We start from the raw sequence: 16982 nt of genomic DNA, 5'->3' as shown, positions 1-16982 counted from the left end.
CAATATTCCATCCGTTATTGAATAATGAGCATCGCAGATTTTTTAATGTTTTCTTCAAATTAAGGTGTTTGCATTTTTTTTAATGCTGAGGCAAGTGTGGGTTAAAACCACACAACTACACAGGCTTGTTGCTCTGTTGAGTTTCGTTTACTGTGTGCAAGGCAACACCTCCAAGTTTCATAGCAGAACTTTTGGATTGCTTCAAGGCAATGATATCATAGATTAGCTCTCCTTCTGATCTTTATCAGAGCTGCTGCTGCCTGGTGCTGTTGAGCCTTTTACAGTTATATCAGCACGTGTTCCTTCCTCTCTGCATCAGTTTTGCACAGTTCCCTCCTAGCAGCCATACACATACTGCCTGCAGCACATGCACTTTAAATTTCCGGTATAAATGTATATTTTTACTAATACTTGTGTGGGTCCAGAAAGTGCTTCATAGTGGTGTTTCAGAAAGCGTTTTTGTTGTTGTTGTTGTTCAGCATTTTTATGATTAAATATCTTTAAGTGATCAAGTTATGCCAAAGCCATTGTTTAGGGTTAAATGCATCACCTCTGTCTGTTGTCTCCTTTATTATTTGGATAAAGTCACTAGTGATAGAAACATGATTTTTCCCATTAGGTATCAATTCCTTCTGTATTTTAGATTTTTGAAAAATAAATTTTCCTTGTGACTTGAATAGATTTCCACACTGGGACAAATATATATATATATATATATATTCATGTCAGTCATTACAGAACTCTTTATAGATATCTTTTACTCTATAGTTGGCTTATTTTTTTAAGAATCAAATTTTATTTTATGCACACTAAACAATTAATTCAGAACATTTCAGGAGTATTTAAGATCTAGGCTTTATACTATAAATACATTCCCTATACATATGGAACATATTTTCTGAAACAGAAGAAGCTGTACAACATTGTATGGCTTCTATGAGTTAACTTCTGCTGTCAACACATTATAAAATATTACTTAATTTAGGCATATGTATGGTACAGTGCATCTCCTAAGTGGGTGACAGTAGATTCATTTATTGTGTTCAGAAGCGTGATAAATCCTGAACTCTGCTCAGACATCTCCACGTCTTTTTTTCACATGAAACTTTGTCCCTCAGAGAAAGTCAACGTGAGGGAGAACATGGAGAACTACCTTCAGAAATACAGTCATGCTTTACTAAGCATGCTAAATGCCAAACCTGTGGAAATTAAATGATTCTTTTCCTATAATGGATTTCTTACACTCGTGTGTGCTTTAAGCAGCTGTTTTGTCTGGTTGCTCAGTTAAAACCATCAAGGCCTTAAACATACAGTATGATCACACACTACAGGAAAAGATAGAGCAAGTGAAGCATGTTCTGCCTCCACTGTGTACAGTCGACCTTTGTGTTTTGATCGTTATTTTCAGTGGCCAGTAGTAATTCCTGTGTTTGTTTTGCCGGGGTTGCACGTTTGTGTGGCTAAGTGACCTGTGATTGTTGGAGAATAAGTCAAGCGGCCGTGTGAAGGAAACTCCAACAATGTGGACCAGCAGATGGTAGAAAGACAGCTTTGTAATGAGCTGATGTTCACACAGGGTGCTGGAAAATCCAGCGATGAATATATGGATGGTCATGACGTCAAACATAAAGTCACAATGGATTGCGCTGGTTTTCTCATCAGGAACTACACTTTAGAACTGTGTTCATGCACTTTTTTTTTAAAATTTTTTTTAAGCGTAATGAGAACAATTATAACTGTTTTAAGTAACATATATTATTTTTTGTTTGTAGTATAAAGAGAAGTTTTGCATAAGCCTAAATGTCTGCAACCTTTAAATCTGAAATACATACTGTATCCTTTGTCCAGGATCTCTCTTTTTAGGACAGGTCCAGAAATGATTGTAAACATAAAAGGACAGGTTGTTATTTACGAAATGGTAGTAAAGCTTTGTACTTTCTTTCCCACTGGAGCTTTAATAGTTTTTTTGGTTGCGCTCAACTCTAACGACTTTAGCCATTCGCATCTTAAAAAGCTCAAGTCACACTACATTTGTTAAACCGAATTGCCTCCCTCACCCATGGACGCACAAATCCGGCTTTGATACATTCACTCACTGAGAGAACCGAGGGCTCATCAGTTCTAAAATGCTCGTTTTATTTTCGTAAATGTGCAGGATAATTAAAGAGTCTATTATAACTTTCCCAGAGGGTTGGGAACGCTTAACGTTGCATGCCACTCTATGCCATGACTGCAGCTGCGTAATGGCGTGTTGTCGACTCGGCTTGCGGCTGATGGGAATCGGATGATTGGAACAACGTCCCATGATGCGCTACATCTCGGTGTGTCTCCACAGGAAACGGCTTCGTGAACCCCAGGGGCTCGCCGGGACTTCTGGGTACCAGCAGTGGGAATGGACTGGGAAAAGTTATGCCCACAAAATCACCTCCTCCGCCAGGGGGGAACATGGTAATGGGGAACCGAAAGCCAGACCTGAGAGTGGTCATACCACCGTCCAGTAAGGGGATGATGCCTCCACTGGTGAGTATGAATGAAGTATGTTATTTGTTATTTGATGTTATTTGTCTCCACTTTGGGCATAAATGTAATACAGGACACACCGAAACATGCAGGAGAAAGCTTTCTAATTTTACTTTTGTTTTTCTCTTGTTGATAATGAAGCTTTGTTGCACAGTGTTACTGTCTGAAGTTCTTTATTTCACTCTGCATTTGTGTATACCAAAAGAAAAGTCAGGGTGTAGATGTGAAAGAAGCAGCAAAGTGGAATATCTCTGAGGCCCAGGTGCCATCGCACTCTCTCAATTATTTATATAGAAATTAGAGGGCCTCTCTAATGATTATAATTAAGGCCCTGACAGTTCAGTCCACATTCAACACCTGAGGCAATGCTAGCCTGTCGCCTTCATAAATCATTGCAAAGGTAAAAGGAAAATGGAAAAAAAAAGCTTTCCAGAATTGGACCATGATGGGCTTGTTTCAGCATTGCGTGCCACTCGGTTTGGAGTTCTTACTGAGTTGTTTGCGATAATATTGCCAAGGTTACATAGGGTCATTCTCGTACATTGGCTGCTTCGTGTAAGATGTGAGTATGTGGGTTTTTGTTTTTCAGCATCTGGAAGTAGTGGGGTTTGTATAAGAATCAAAATAGAATCTACATTCCAGGCTGGCGATAGTTGCCTGGTGGATTAAGTGGTTTAGAGTGTGTGTGTGTGTGTGTGTGTGTGTGTGTGTGTGTGTGTGTGTGTGTGTGTGTGTGTGTGTGTGTGTAAGGATTGAGGACTCCCCTTCTGTGTGCTTCAGACAGACAGGCTAATGCAGGGGCAGGCGGTGTGCCCTGCAGACAGCCTGTCATTAGGATATAATGGCATTAAATTAATCACATCCCTAGTGTGACAGAGTAGGGATGAAGGCTTAATCAGAAGCCCAGAGTGCGAGCCAGATAATATCTTGTCGCCCTTGTCGTGTCTCCTCAATGTTATTGATTGAGTGTTAAGACAGTTGGGCACAAATGGAAGACCAGCCACAACTATATCCTCGTGTAAAGACAGATCTGCTACTATTTAGTTGAATCTCCTGATTAACAGAAACTCATTTGTTAGGTACATGGAAGCTGATGATACTTGTGCAGATCCAGACAATTAGACAAATTAAATAAAGTTTCACATCTTTGTTCTGATATACATATTTTACACCCGTAACACTTTGTATCTTCCCACTTAATTATCAAACTTTTGATGGAGTAGCTGTAATAGCATTATTCTCACATGTTAAACCAAAGCTGTTTAGCTGCTAATTTTATCAGCCATCACTTTTCTGTAGGATTACTACAGTATATCCTCAGCCCAGTGCATTTTGTTACTCCCCTGTGGTGTCGCTCCCCCATCCCCATCCCCATCCCCATCCCCTTCAGGAAGGTCTGGTAATGGAAGTGTAGGGACGTATAAAGCCTTACATATAAAGAAGAATTTCATGCAGCGTTTGGGTTCAGTGGCCACCATACTGATGAGACTCACATAAAAGGTTAAGCACATCTTAGTAGTGAGGTCAAGTCCCTGAGAGCATTTAAAGACCATCTCCACCAGCTGGATTTGAATGAATTTATTTATAAAGGTATGGAAGAGGGGTGTCTCTGTGTTCTACATTGATCCAATCCTCTCTTCTTTTTCTGTTTGGAATCAGTCAGAGGAGGAGGAGATGGAGTTGGTGAGTTGCATAGTTTGCCTGAATGTAGAATTTCAGCTGTCACCTTTTACACTAGCAAAGTGACACATTTTTCTTTTAAAAAAGACATAACTAATACGAGTGCACGCACTTGAGCCGGATGCTGGTTAAACCTGGCTTAACTGACTTTGGATGTGTTTACCAGTGTGCTGTGCAAAGCCAGTCTGGATTGAGCTCATGTCTCTCACTTACACTCGCATGCTCTTTTTCAGTCTGCTCAGTGCCAACTACCTCAGTTCCTGATGTATGTAGATTTATTTCTCTCTCTCTCTCTCTCTCTCTCTCTCTCTCTCTCTCTCTCTCTCTCTCTCTCTCTCTCTCTCTCTATTTCCTTCTGTGTGTGAAGAGAGAGAGAGAGAGAGAGAGAGAGAGAGAGAGAGACTTATTGACCAGTCATTTCAGTATTTACATGTAGCTCTCTAGTTTTTCAAGTTTTTGCTCTCCAGAGAGTTTTATTCCTTTTCTAGAGTCTGGTTACTTCATTTGGGATGATGTCATACAAAGATAGAGCACAGGCTGGAATGATGTCATCCGTTGCAGGGAGAGGCCAGCCACAGCTAACTGTGTATTTTTCTCTCCAAAAAGAACAGAGGTTTATGCAAAATGATATGGAGATATTAACTGAGCCATGAGGACGTGCAACTCCTTTAGAGATGCCTATAGGTCTTTTACATGAATATTCATTGAGTTCGTTTTCAGACAGAATAACTTCTCACCATAACTTTTGAATGAATATATTGCAGAATAATGACTTTTTCAGAAACAGGCTGACCTTTATTCACTTTTAAACCACAATGAAGTCTGTATTAATGTGAAAATATTCAGCAGCTGAACTCTGAAGTTAAAGATTAACTCTTTGAATTGAGATCATTTACAATTTATTAGTACTGCATTCTTTTTAAGTGTTTGGTTTGGAGTGTGTGTGTGTGTGTGTGTGTGTGTGTGTGTGTGTGTGTGTGTGTGTGTGTGTGTGTGTGTGTGTGTGTGTGTGTGTGTGTGTGTGTGTGTGTGTGTGTGTGTTGTTTTTGTGACCATGCCTGTTAGTAAAGGGTGTAATTGTCTCCACAATGAAAGAAATATGTGCCAATTTTGTCCTTATAAGGGACAATTGGCAGGTCCCAGTAAAATAGCTTGCAAAAATGGCCAAAAGAGGGTACATGCAGTTATTTAGCTATGATTACAGACAAGTCAATGGAAATATTCGACAATGATAGAAGTGCATGCTTGCATGAGTGTTTAAACCGCATGAACACAATTTCCAGGAGTGAGGGAATGCACACATTGCATGCTTGTCACCACACTGAGATGTATTCACAACAAGTCACTGCAATACCTTAAACACACCAGGCAACTGGCTTGTTTTGACACTGAATAAAGCACTTGGGGGAATTCAAGGTAAAGTCTTGAAAGGAATCTTCCCCTTATTTACTTTAAATTAAATCTATAACGATATCTTCTGAAAATGACTTTTGACTGTAATCGCTATACAGTAGATGTGTGTGCTCTTCTGGTCTAAGATTATGTGGAGTTGTTTTTTTACTGTATGAATCTGTACAGGTTATTAGCTGAGGAAAGATTTGCCTGCAATGATTTTGGCTTGGGATAATAGAACATAAAGGGAAGAATGGCATGAATATTTAAGTAGCACAAGCCATTTGAAGTATAAGCTCATTTGGATATTTAAAGTAAGTTATGGTACAGACACTTGTAATGTGGAGCATGTCCTGTTGTTCTTATGAACTGGTGGCTGGTGAACGCTGTCGAGCCAAGCAATACAGTGCATTGTATTATTTTAATGAAGCTACAGCGACCCACTGTGGTGGGCAAAAAAAAGCTATTAGCACTTTTTTACTATTATTCCTAAGACATACATTAGCTAGTTTTGTAATTACTCACTGCTGATAGAGGGCCATTGGTAAAAAAACTGCTGAATGTAGATATATCATATCTTAAATTAAAACCATAGTTCTTAATAGTTCAAAGTAATGATACTCAAATACAGGGGTGTGTGTTTTAATGAAGTGTATCTGGCTTTGGTGTGGTTTGTGCAGAACACTCAGAGGATAAGCAGCTCCCAGGCAACCCAGCCCCTTGCCACACCTGTGGTATCTGTCACCACACCGAGCCTACCACCGCAGGGCCTGGTCTACTCCGGCATGCCAACCGCCTACAACACCGGTGAGAGCACACACACACACACACACACACACACACACACACACACACACACACACACACACACACACACACACTTCTCATTAATCACATAGACACATTTTATACACTGACATTCAGCCTCACCCTTTCTTACTGTGAACAGACATAGCATCATCTGTCACCTATATGATATACTGTATATGATTATATACACATCATCAAGTAATGATTCACAAGCCGTGAATGCACACACACTCATCTGCTACACGCAGAATGTTCTCTGAGGCGCGTAGGTGTGTGAGGTGTGTTCTTCTGAGATGCGGAGGAGTGTGATGTGTGTTCTCCTGGGGTGTGTGGGTGTGTGTTGTACTGACCCCTGACCCGTGTTGTGTTGTTCTAGAATATTCCCTGAGCAGCGCTGATCTCTCCTCGCTGCAAGGCTTTGGTTCTCCAGGGCTCTCTCTGGGCTCCATGTCGGCATGGCAACAGCACCAACTGGGCCAAGCAGCTCTCAGCTCACTGGTGTGAGTAATACAGACAGCGTGCAGAAACACATGCATGTATACATACATGCGTACAAGCCGCCATATGGTCAAAAGCACATGGTGGCAACAACAATTTTTACATGGAATAAACGTCACACTCTTAGTCAAAAGTGCGAACCGCTATGTGTGTGTCCAGAGTTCCCTCGTATGGATGTACACATGTATTCATTATTTTTATCCTGTTCTTTTTCAGGGGTGGTGGTCATTTACCTCAGGGCTCCAACCAGTCCCTTAACACCAGCCCGAACCTAACCATCAAATCAGAGCCCATTTCACCTCCACGTGAGCGCGTTACTCCATCCGGATTCCCGCAGCAGCACCCTCCCTCCTCCAGCCGTCCTGACATGGGCCGCTCACCAGTGGACAGCCTGAGCTCCTCCTGCTCATCGTATGATGGCAGTGACCGCGAGGACCCACGTGCTGATTTTCACTCACCGCCTCTTGGCCTGAGCCGAGCCCTCGCACCCGGAGCAGACGAACGCCACAGCCCCTCTGTCAAACGCATGCGTATGGACTGGGTAACATAAATGACCAGGGAGGGCCGAGTAGGGGGGAGAAAGAGAGTGAGTGAGTGACAGGCCAGATGTAGGGAGGGTCATAATTGTTATTATTATTATTATTATTATTATTATTATTATTATTATTATTATTATTATTATTAGTGTTATTATTATTATTTAACTTTATTTTGATTTGGGAAGGCTGTGGGCATGGCAAAGAAAATTCAAGATATCCCAACATATTGAAATTGAAGTTGGGTAAACTGTTATTATTGGATTATTTTAATTTGACTTGTTTTGGAAGGAGGTGGGCGCACAGAAGGAAATTTCAGCTGTCTTGACATATCAGAATTAATGGTGCAACTGAGTGGTGAGAGAGAAATCAGTTCTTCAGACGTTGCGTTACTTACAACAGCTGTAACCAGGTACGTCATGCAGTTTAGATCTAGCAAAGGTCCAACATGTAAGGAGAAAAAACAAAAAGATGTATGGAGATGTATCAGGATAGTGTAGTCTGGTCTGGTCTGGCACTTGTAGCTGTTTCTGCTGTTGAATTTGCAAGGTTGCACACAACCAGAGCAACCTCACCAGCTGGCCTCTTTAATAATCTAACTTTATACACACCTAAATAAGTTAACTTATTGCAGGATTGACCATGTATCAAAAAAAGGTTTTTTGGTTTACAAAGGGAGGTTCATGTCTAACATTTGTGTTACTTGTTATTGCAACACAACTTTTTTCTTTTTAGAATGAAAAACAAGTTAAACAGTAGCCCAGCTAAACTGGAGACAAGAGTCCTAAATGAAATTGAAGCTCAAACAATGGTTAAAAGCCAAAGTATGTTTGTTAGTTAAAATTTTGGTTTGAAAATTTCTCATTTCTCTTTCACTATTCATTTCCTCTTAGTTCTGTTGTAATGTATTTTGTTACTCTGGAAAAAACTACAAACCAGATCTATAAACAGATATCTAAAGCCATGAACACTCAGTGTTCTGTTTGTAAATTAAAGATTTGAGCCAAACCTTTCCTTTTTGTTATGTACATAGCAACTTTAATATATATCACCATCGGTGTAAGTACGTACGTATTGTACTTTCACTGGATTGAAGAAAAAAAAGTATATTTTTGTGGATTACTGCCAGGTTTACAAGGCGAGATCCTTAATAAGTAGAGTATTCACTGGTTAATATTTACTATTTTGTTAACTATACTGTACTTTCTTTGAATTTGACTTACTGCTATTAATAATCAAAGTGTTTTTATTTGAAAGAAGGATGTTTTATGGGTCGCTTTCCCATTAATAATGGTAAATGTCTGTCCTTAAGAAATTGTACCAGTGTTGTAAGTTTGAAACTCCACTGTCTCTTTTTTCTCTATTTTTGTTTTTGTAAAAGGATTACTGTAACATTAAGGAAAGTTTTTTCTTTCTTTACTGTACACATTTGTGGGAGGGGTTTTGGCCAAGGCTGCTGAACACACTGCCTGCTTTCACAACCAAGGATTGATTTCAAGCCTCAAGGCAATGAACCTTTCACAAGCCAATTAGTGACACATCTCTCGCTGGAATCTTTTTTTTTTTCCAATCACAATTTAAACAAAACTTGATACCTTGATACACTTAACTCCTTTTGATGGAACTCTTCATCAGTCATGTAATGTCCCCATTATTATCTACATATTGTAAATACTATAACCTAATACATACATACATATGATGTACAGAACACACTTCCCATTTTTGTTTGGTGAATTGGCTCGCTAGATTATTGATCCTCTCCAGACTGAGTGAGGCCACTCTGGAAGCGCCAGACACTCTGATCTTGTGTGTGTACATGTGCGTGTGTGTGTGTGTGCGTGACTCTCTGTTTTCGCATCTATCTCTCCACACTGAGGCTCTTTGGTCCATGCTTCTTTCGCCTGCCTCGCACCTCACTGCCCCCTTAAGGTGGAAGAAGCATCAGGGGATTCAGCAGCAAAAAGACAGCTCAAATGCTAGACAATGCAAAACCAATCTCTCTGCTGGATTGCACATGTTTCTACAGTCAGGTTTGGCAAAAAATAAAAAACTTACTCTCTTTAAATTTGCTATCTATTTCCCCCACTTTGTGTGCTCTCGTCCCCTTTTTAGATACCTCTCTGCCCTCACAGGCACCATAGCAGCTGGCAATAAGCTGATATTAATCTATGCAGACTCTGAACACACAGCCCAGCACACAGCGCTATCACAAAGGCTCATTCCCACAACATTCACAATGTTAGGGTTTAGAATTCAAATTGGTTATTATCATCTGGCCATTAAAGACATTTCCTTGCTTATGAACAGAATGCTCTGTATGTGCACAGTTTAGAAAATGACTGTTAACCTTTAAACCATTAAGTGCTTGTACATAAAGAAGGCACACTCTTTTATTGGCTACTTTATAAGTACCACAGAAAGCCATTTCATGCTGAATAACCTTAAAGTAGACCCTGGTGTCAGCCGCTTGTTCTGCCTTAGTGTGGGAACAAGCTTAGCTGCGAGCGAAGTTTCAAAAAGTTCATTAAAAATCCATTTTGATGTCTATCACTAATTTGTTACCACAATTAATGCCTTTCAGGGTAGATAAGCAATAACACAATAATGCCATTGCAGTGCTGTAAACTGCACTGTGGAGCAATGTTATGCAGGGCACTTACACTGACAAACACATACACACATGCACACACACACACGCACGCGTGCGCGCGAGCTAGATTAGGAATCAGGGAGTTTTTCCTCACATGCACACCTTAGAGCTTCATTCCAAAGAGTTCTAAATTGTGCATGATATTTTACATCAACATTAATTTCATTCCCAATGTTTTAAAAAATGGGCAAACCGCTATTTTTTCTATCAATCCCCCAGAAGACACATACAAGAAATACATAGGAAATCTAAAGAGAGGAAGTTGCTCGTCTTGGTCTGAGTGCTGCTTATGACATCACAAAATGAACTGAATGTGAAATGAAGGGTTTCAGGAGGAAAACAATTTGTAGAGAACTTTACTTTGCTGTGCAAGAGTACACTGCTTTGCTTTATGGCTTTTTTCTAAAAACAGAACTATGTATTTGGTAATTGTTTGTAGTTACTAGTTCAATTCAAGAAGCTGTTTGCGGTTTGGATGCTCAAACCGTTTGGCGGCACAAGCTGGACTTTGTTGCCATGAATGAAATGAAATGTTTTAGATGAAAAAAAAAGACTCAAGAGAAAATTTAAGCTAATCTGCATTCTATTTCCCTTGAATGTGTTGTTTTATCTTCATTATACAATAAATATTCTAGTGAACTTTTTATTGAATGACTAAGATATTATGCTAGGGATTGTTGTACAAATTTGTATTCTGCATTCACTTAAGTAAATATATTGGCTTTAACTGTGTAAACATAGATTCTCTTGCTTATTCTGTACAAATTGAAGTGAACAAATCCCTGAATATGAGTAGACGTTGTCCACCTGTGAAGTGCAGAACATTAGAAACTGTCCGCTTTATTAAAAACCTAAATGTAACCTCAAATATAAACTCTACTGTATGTGCCTTCCTATTACATCATTGAGGGAGTTTTAGACCTTGATCGTCATATCCAAAAAACATGAAAACATCTCATGAAGCACTTTAGGAAAATCTCACTGCAGATTAGATAGGATGTGTGAAGATGAATGTGTATGATGTCTGAAATTTCACACGTGGTGTTGGCCACATTCCATACGCCATAATGCACAGGCAGGAACTTAATCTTATGCTATTTTCCTGTTCTTGCCATGGATTTTATATATATGTACAGAATGTACAGAATCCTACAGCAAGCTAGAGAGTAAATAGTTTCGGTTTAAATGTGTAGTGATATTCAATTAAAAGTAGGAATGTAATCAGCATTTTCATTTTCATTCATAAACTGTACAACCGAAAGCTTTAACATGACATTACTCAGAACCTGGAAGAAAGAAAAAGATGAAGAAAGAAATGTAACTACTGGGAAAAAAAAGGAACTACTGGTACATAATGTATGACAGAACAACAGCCTAAAATATAGAATTTGATTATTTCCTACTCTCTTTATGATCATGTTTTCTGTCATCACAGCAGCCTTTGGATATCATAAAACCTTTCGATGACATGTTCTGGGAAATCATATAACCATTTAATTACACACGAGTTTTCCCACATAATGGGTGCTGTTGTGTTTCTATTAGTATACAGTGACAAACCATATTATAAATATATTCAAATAAATATGTTATAAAAAAAAATATAGGAATACTATATCTACACATGCCAGTTGTCAGTAAGGCAGACTGCAGTATTTAATAGTATGTCAAAATACAGCAGTGACCTTTGTATCAGTAATATGATGTTAGTCTCTGCTGACTAAACCCTTGCTAATATTTTCGCTACACCCCTGATTTAAAGTCTTCATGAATGCCTTTGGCAGCTGAAGCGTATGGATGGAATAGTGCCACAAGAGAGAACCACAAACCTAGAATTAATTTATTACACACCGCAAACGTCTCTCTCTCTCTCTCTCTCTCTCTCTCTCTCTCTCTCTCTCTCTCTCTAAAATAATATATCACAAAGATACAAGACTTTTATACAAGACTATAATTCAATTTCAATTCAATTTTATTTGTATAACACTTTGAACAATTGACATTATCTCAGAGTGGCTTTACAGAAACAAAATGAAAATTAAATCACTATCTAACTCTAACATCAAATTCTAACACATACCCCTATTATCTATCCCTATACTTACAATATTATGGCATATTGTTTATTACTGTAATAGTTTCATTCTTTTTACAGGCGGCTTCCGCACTGCTGATGTGACTTGCTGTTACACAATATGCCCAGCAGGGGGAGACACCACACTTACAAGTCAAAACATAATTATTATCACATCATATCGCCTCAGTCACAATAATACGCCTTTATATTCATACCAGAACGTTTTGATACATCACTAAAATCCGAAAAAAAAACAAGATTATGAAATAAATTCTTATTTTTAAGAATGATAATAAACCAGCTGCTAAACACAAACCATCCTCACCTCTGTTTCCCAATTGTTCAGTAATTGGGTTTATCTGCTCTTTTATTTCTCTTATTTTTACTCTAATTTTATTTTTAAAAAACTTCATGTTGAATGTCAGCTTAGTTCGAGTAACACTGTGGTTTAAAAATAGCTGATCAGACTGGATTTATAAGGAAACTACAGTGAAGGCGCTTAAAGCTGAAACTACAGTGATGACATTTTGGTCTCCTCCCATTAACTGACACAACAAACCGGTCAAATCAGACAGACAACTTCACAAGTTCTGCGTGTTAAACAGTTTGTCGGATTAATTCTTTACACAAGGAAACTCACGAGTCTAAATTCACTAAATTTTAACTACAGTACTTATAGGTAAGCACTTGGTTTGTTTTTACCTGTTGTCTTCTCTCCAGCTAACATGCTAATGATCTCAGCGTCGTCATAGCAACTGCTTAACGAACATTTCCTGTGAACTGAGCGGTTAAAACTGTGGTCAATTCCTGATATAACCTCTTAACTACAGCCTGTACATATTCATAGTACACGTTTAGCACGTTTATTAGACAGGTGCAACAAACTTAAAGTGGAAAATATCTTCTGAGGAAACTGGATAAAGCACCATGAATGTGGTATAAACAACATTCCCAGGTCAATAGTGTGACATAGTGGTTAGCAGTCAGGTGTCTGTAGCATGGGTTTAGCTTTCTGCTAGCTTGACTTTCCCTACAGTGGACTGGGTGGAATACAGGGACTTTAGGAGGGTCATGAGTCTTAGTCAAAAGGTCAGGATTTAAAATGTTTCTCTTTCTTTAATCTACAACTTTTCATGCAGTTGTGAAACCCATAGCTTTTGCAATAGTGTATAATATTAAGCAATATTATGTGCACAGTGGGAAAATAGGTTTCTTTTCTATCTCCAATCCATTGAAAATGATTTACTAAAACATGGGATCCATAGCCAAAATACAGCATCAACGTTAAAATGCCCACATCTTCTTTCTTGTACGCAAGAGCCACAAGAGGCATGAGGATGGTGTTGTTTTACTAAAGTGCTCTGTGAAGCTATTATGACATGGCCGTGCTAACCATAGAACGTAGTCATAGTCATGATCTTGTTTGATGGTGATGAATGGATGATCTCGCAGTCTCTCTGTGAACGAGCATGCGTGCTCTCTAGATAGTTTAACTCTATTGGTTAAACAGACTGGGACATCTGGTGCACTAACAGAGCAACTGCATGATTTGCATGATTAATAGGATGCTGATTTCACACGTTTCCTTCACAATGCATTGTGTTATGATGTGTTGGTACACCCCTAGTATGGACATGAGAATATGATAGGACCACCGTGTTCAGATCAATTTAAAAAATACATCACCGGCAACACTTAAACAAAGAATGTTGTGTCTGTATTTTTTTCATCAAATGTTTTGACATTGCAAGCACAAACATTTCCAGCATTTCCGGTTGAAGGAGAGTCGAGGAGGGTTTAGTAATACGCTGTGAAGTGAAGAACTGTGGCAATCACAACACTCAGCTGGACAGTGGACCAGAAGAGAACATTTTGATGTAATCCTTGAGTCACTTTATGATTATCACTATTAACTTTATGGGAAACGTGTCTTTTTTTTTTTTTCAAAAAAATTTCGGTGCCATCCCTAAAAATCGTTGAAACTTGTTGAATGTTGTTAAATGTGTTAAAGTCTATTGTAGCATTTGGTAATGAACTCAATTCATAATGGGAAAAGTCAGGTTTATAATATATATTATATTTATGTTTAGTGCAGTTCATTTACACAGTGTAGTAATATAATAATAATAATAATAATAATAATAATAATAATAATAATAACAACAATAATAGTGTTTATATCATTGTTTCATGCTGCAGAAATCAGTATCTATTTAAATCTGCATTGTGTTTGTGCTTTCGTCTTGTCTATGTTTAATTATGCAAACAAACCTAGCCATAAACATTCTAAAGCTTTCAGGGTGAATAACACGTTCCAATCATTTATCTGCTTAATCTGCAACATTTATGTAAAATATACTGATTTAGTAAATGACAACACATGCCTGTGCTGTTGTGGTTTTGCCCTTAGATAAAATTGGATATGACTTGCCAGTCTAGCTATTGTGCTAATGGTAAAGTAGAACGATTCCAACACTTAAGGAATGTGTTCCTTAACATAAGGAATGAGGAAACATACAGTTCTTCAGTCCAGTACACCACTGATGGTATCTATAGATTAAATTCTCTGTGTTCGACAGGGCAGGTGATCTACAACATTCTCAACTAGATGAGATATAGTTCATGTGCCTTTTGTATAACAGTGGGATCAGATATACAGTCAGATGAAACTATATTTTATGAAATAGTATTTTTATTTAAAATGAGCTGCTCACTGTGTGATAAAGATTAAGAGTGTTAAACCACAGAAAACACCATTATTGTTAAATGCTTGCGATTGCATTTTGAATTCTGTAGTTTCTTTTGTGCTAAACAGTGGTTTCTAACTGTTACAGTCTATTACCTCAAACAGAGCCCATATGCTTACCAGTGGCAGTAAAGTTCCTGTGTTTCTGACACCAGCACACTTCACTGTTGTTCATTTATTTACTTGTTTTTTTAATTTTCTTTTCTTCTACTGTCATAAGCTTGCACTCTTGAAACAGCAAAGGCCAGTCCTTTACTGTTAGTTATACACTGAACACATTAGGGTTTGAGATCAGGATTTTAGCTTTAATTTGCTGATTTTATATGTAGATGAGTTTTGGAACATAACACCTTTGGTGGTATAGCTAGTGTCCTAAAGGTAAATAAACATAAATGACATTTAATATTTGGTTGCATATCATACAATATCATATTTGTACTTTTGTATACATTTTCTACATTTTTCTTTGGTATTATTAATAATAATCTTATTTTTCTGTTGCTCAGTTGGGTTTGGCTTTCCACTTTTCCCCCTGAGTGGGTTTAAATAAAAATTTCTGGCTTTTAAACTGTTTAACACATTTAGTTATATCTATCATCTCATATTCATCTTTTCATCTCAAACCCAAACATCTTCAGTATTCAGCAAACATAAGAATTGGCCTTTTGGTGGAAGCTGTATGTAATTTGTATGTAAATGTTGTTTGAAATGCAACTGATTTGAGCAAAACTCATGTGGGCTTTTTCTTTTTCATTCAGTCATCAAAGAAATAAGCAAATTCATCTCCAGTCAGAATGGACCCCAAGAAGAATAATGTCTTTTCCAAACTGCGAGATAAAACCAAGCCCCTGTTTAATGTGAAGGTGGGGAAGAAAGCTAAGAAGACTCCCCTGAAATACAGGAGGAGCATTTCAGTACCAGACTTGCGTTGTGATCAGTCCATGCCATCTCTTCTAGACTCAACTGTTCAGTCTTCATTCCCAGACTCATTTGTTGGACCAATGCCTGTATTGGTTCATGATGAAACAAAGTATGAAACCTCTAGCCTAACTGATAGTCTCACTGCCACAGACACAACATTATCTGCAAAGACCACTGACTCATACGCTGTCCCAGAATCCCCATTTTCAAAAAAGGTTCTTGGGATGTACAGTGCTTCAGTCACTCCTTTGGATCAAATTATTACCCCAAATACAGGCCGGAACCTGGACCCGTTTACTCCCCTGTACACACCACCAGCAAGCATGTGTTCAGCATCAGAGAGGCCAGCATTTATCAGTGTACCTGCTACAAAGGATAAACCAGACAAACGGATGGAGGATCGGGAAAAAAACACCATATGGTACATAGAGGACAGTGAGTCAGCTTGTAGCACACCATCTGAAGACCGTTCCTACATCTGGCCTGAGCATGAGCTGACAGTGTTAGAGCCCTTTACACCAAGGTCCACAGAGATGTTTATCATCGGATCAGCTGAGGACAAGAACGAAGTGAGTTGGGGAGTTCTGAAGCGAGTAGAAGAAGCGCTTCTGCTTTTACTTATTTCATGTTTGTAACCAACCAGTCTTCTTTCTTGCAGATTACCAACGAGACCAATGACTATGACACCAATTTCGCAGGAAGAGAAATTAAAGTGAGTAACGTGAAGAAACGTCTTTTTAGCTTATCAATTATTCAGCTCGAATTCACCAATTCACAAAATTCAGACAATTCAATGTATAGTTAGTTTTAAATGTGAGTTGGTTTTAAATTTGAAGAGTTATAGGTAGAATTCTATGAACATCTATAAAGATTAATACTACTGAAAACAAGTGCTGCAGTGGTCTAGGCTGTAAATAAACCAGTCAAAAGAAAGATTTACATGAGAGCATTAAAGGTCAAGAGAAATAAAAAGAAAGACACTGATCCGTTTATTGGCTGGAGGCAGCTCTAATGAGGTGTCAGGATGCAAAAGCAACAAAATCTCACCTGCTTGGATATCAAAGAAGGGCGTATGACATGCCCAAAAGTTGATAACCTCACTTCTGGTGTGTTTGTAAACTGAGGAAGATTATTTATGGCTCTTGAGTT

At 38.4% G+C, this 16982-nt stretch overlaps 2 protein-coding genes across 12 annotated transcripts in view; both read left to right on the top strand.

Moving 5' to 3' along the window:
* mef2aa (myocyte enhancer factor 2aa) overlaps positions 1 to 10733 on the top strand; it is a 79285-nt gene extending 68552 nt beyond the window's left edge. For 5 of the 8 annotated variants that reach the window (XM_047822474.1, XM_047822475.1, XM_047822473.1 and 2 more), the window contains 5 exons: positions 2336 to 2520; positions 4180 to 4203; positions 6273 to 6399; positions 6779 to 6902; positions 7117 to 10733. In XM_047822474.1, coding sequence (XP_047678430.1) covers positions 2336 to 2520; positions 4180 to 4203; positions 6273 to 6399; positions 6779 to 6902; positions 7117 to 7450 — 794 coding nt within the window. In that variant the 3' untranslated portion in view covers positions 7451 to 10733. The remainder of the gene's footprint in view (positions 1 to 2335; positions 2521 to 4179; positions 4204 to 6272; positions 6400 to 6778; positions 6903 to 7116) is intronic. The other 3 variants (XM_027161486.2, XM_027161487.2, XM_027161488.2) reach the window with 1 other exon arrangement.
* A 1839-nt stretch (positions 10734 to 12572) lies between these two features.
* mctp2a (multiple C2 domains, transmembrane 2a) overlaps positions 12573 to 16982 on the top strand; it is a 38589-nt gene continuing 34179 nt past the window's right edge. For 2 of the 4 annotated variants that reach the window (XM_047822472.1, XM_047822471.1), the window contains exons 1-3: positions 12573 to 12845; positions 15671 to 16402; positions 16492 to 16545. In XM_047822472.1, coding sequence (XP_047678428.1) covers positions 15707 to 16402; positions 16492 to 16545 — 750 coding nt within the window. In that variant the 5' untranslated portion in view covers positions 12573 to 12845; positions 15671 to 15706. Of the gene's footprint in view, positions 12846 to 12944; positions 14044 to 15670; positions 16403 to 16491; positions 16546 to 16982 lie in introns of those variants that run through there. The other 2 variants (XM_047822469.1, XM_047822470.1) reach the window with 2 other exon arrangements.

Source organism: Tachysurus fulvidraco, chromosome 13 (assembly GCF_022655615.1).
Source record: "Tachysurus fulvidraco isolate hzauxx_2018 chromosome 13, HZAU_PFXX_2.0, whole genome shotgun sequence".
In the NCBI taxonomy this organism is placed as follows: Eukaryota; Metazoa; Chordata; class Actinopteri; order Siluriformes; family Bagridae; genus Tachysurus; species Tachysurus fulvidraco.
The sequence above is the reverse complement of the archived record's forward strand: the minus strand, read 5'-3'. Positions and strand labels throughout refer to the sequence as shown.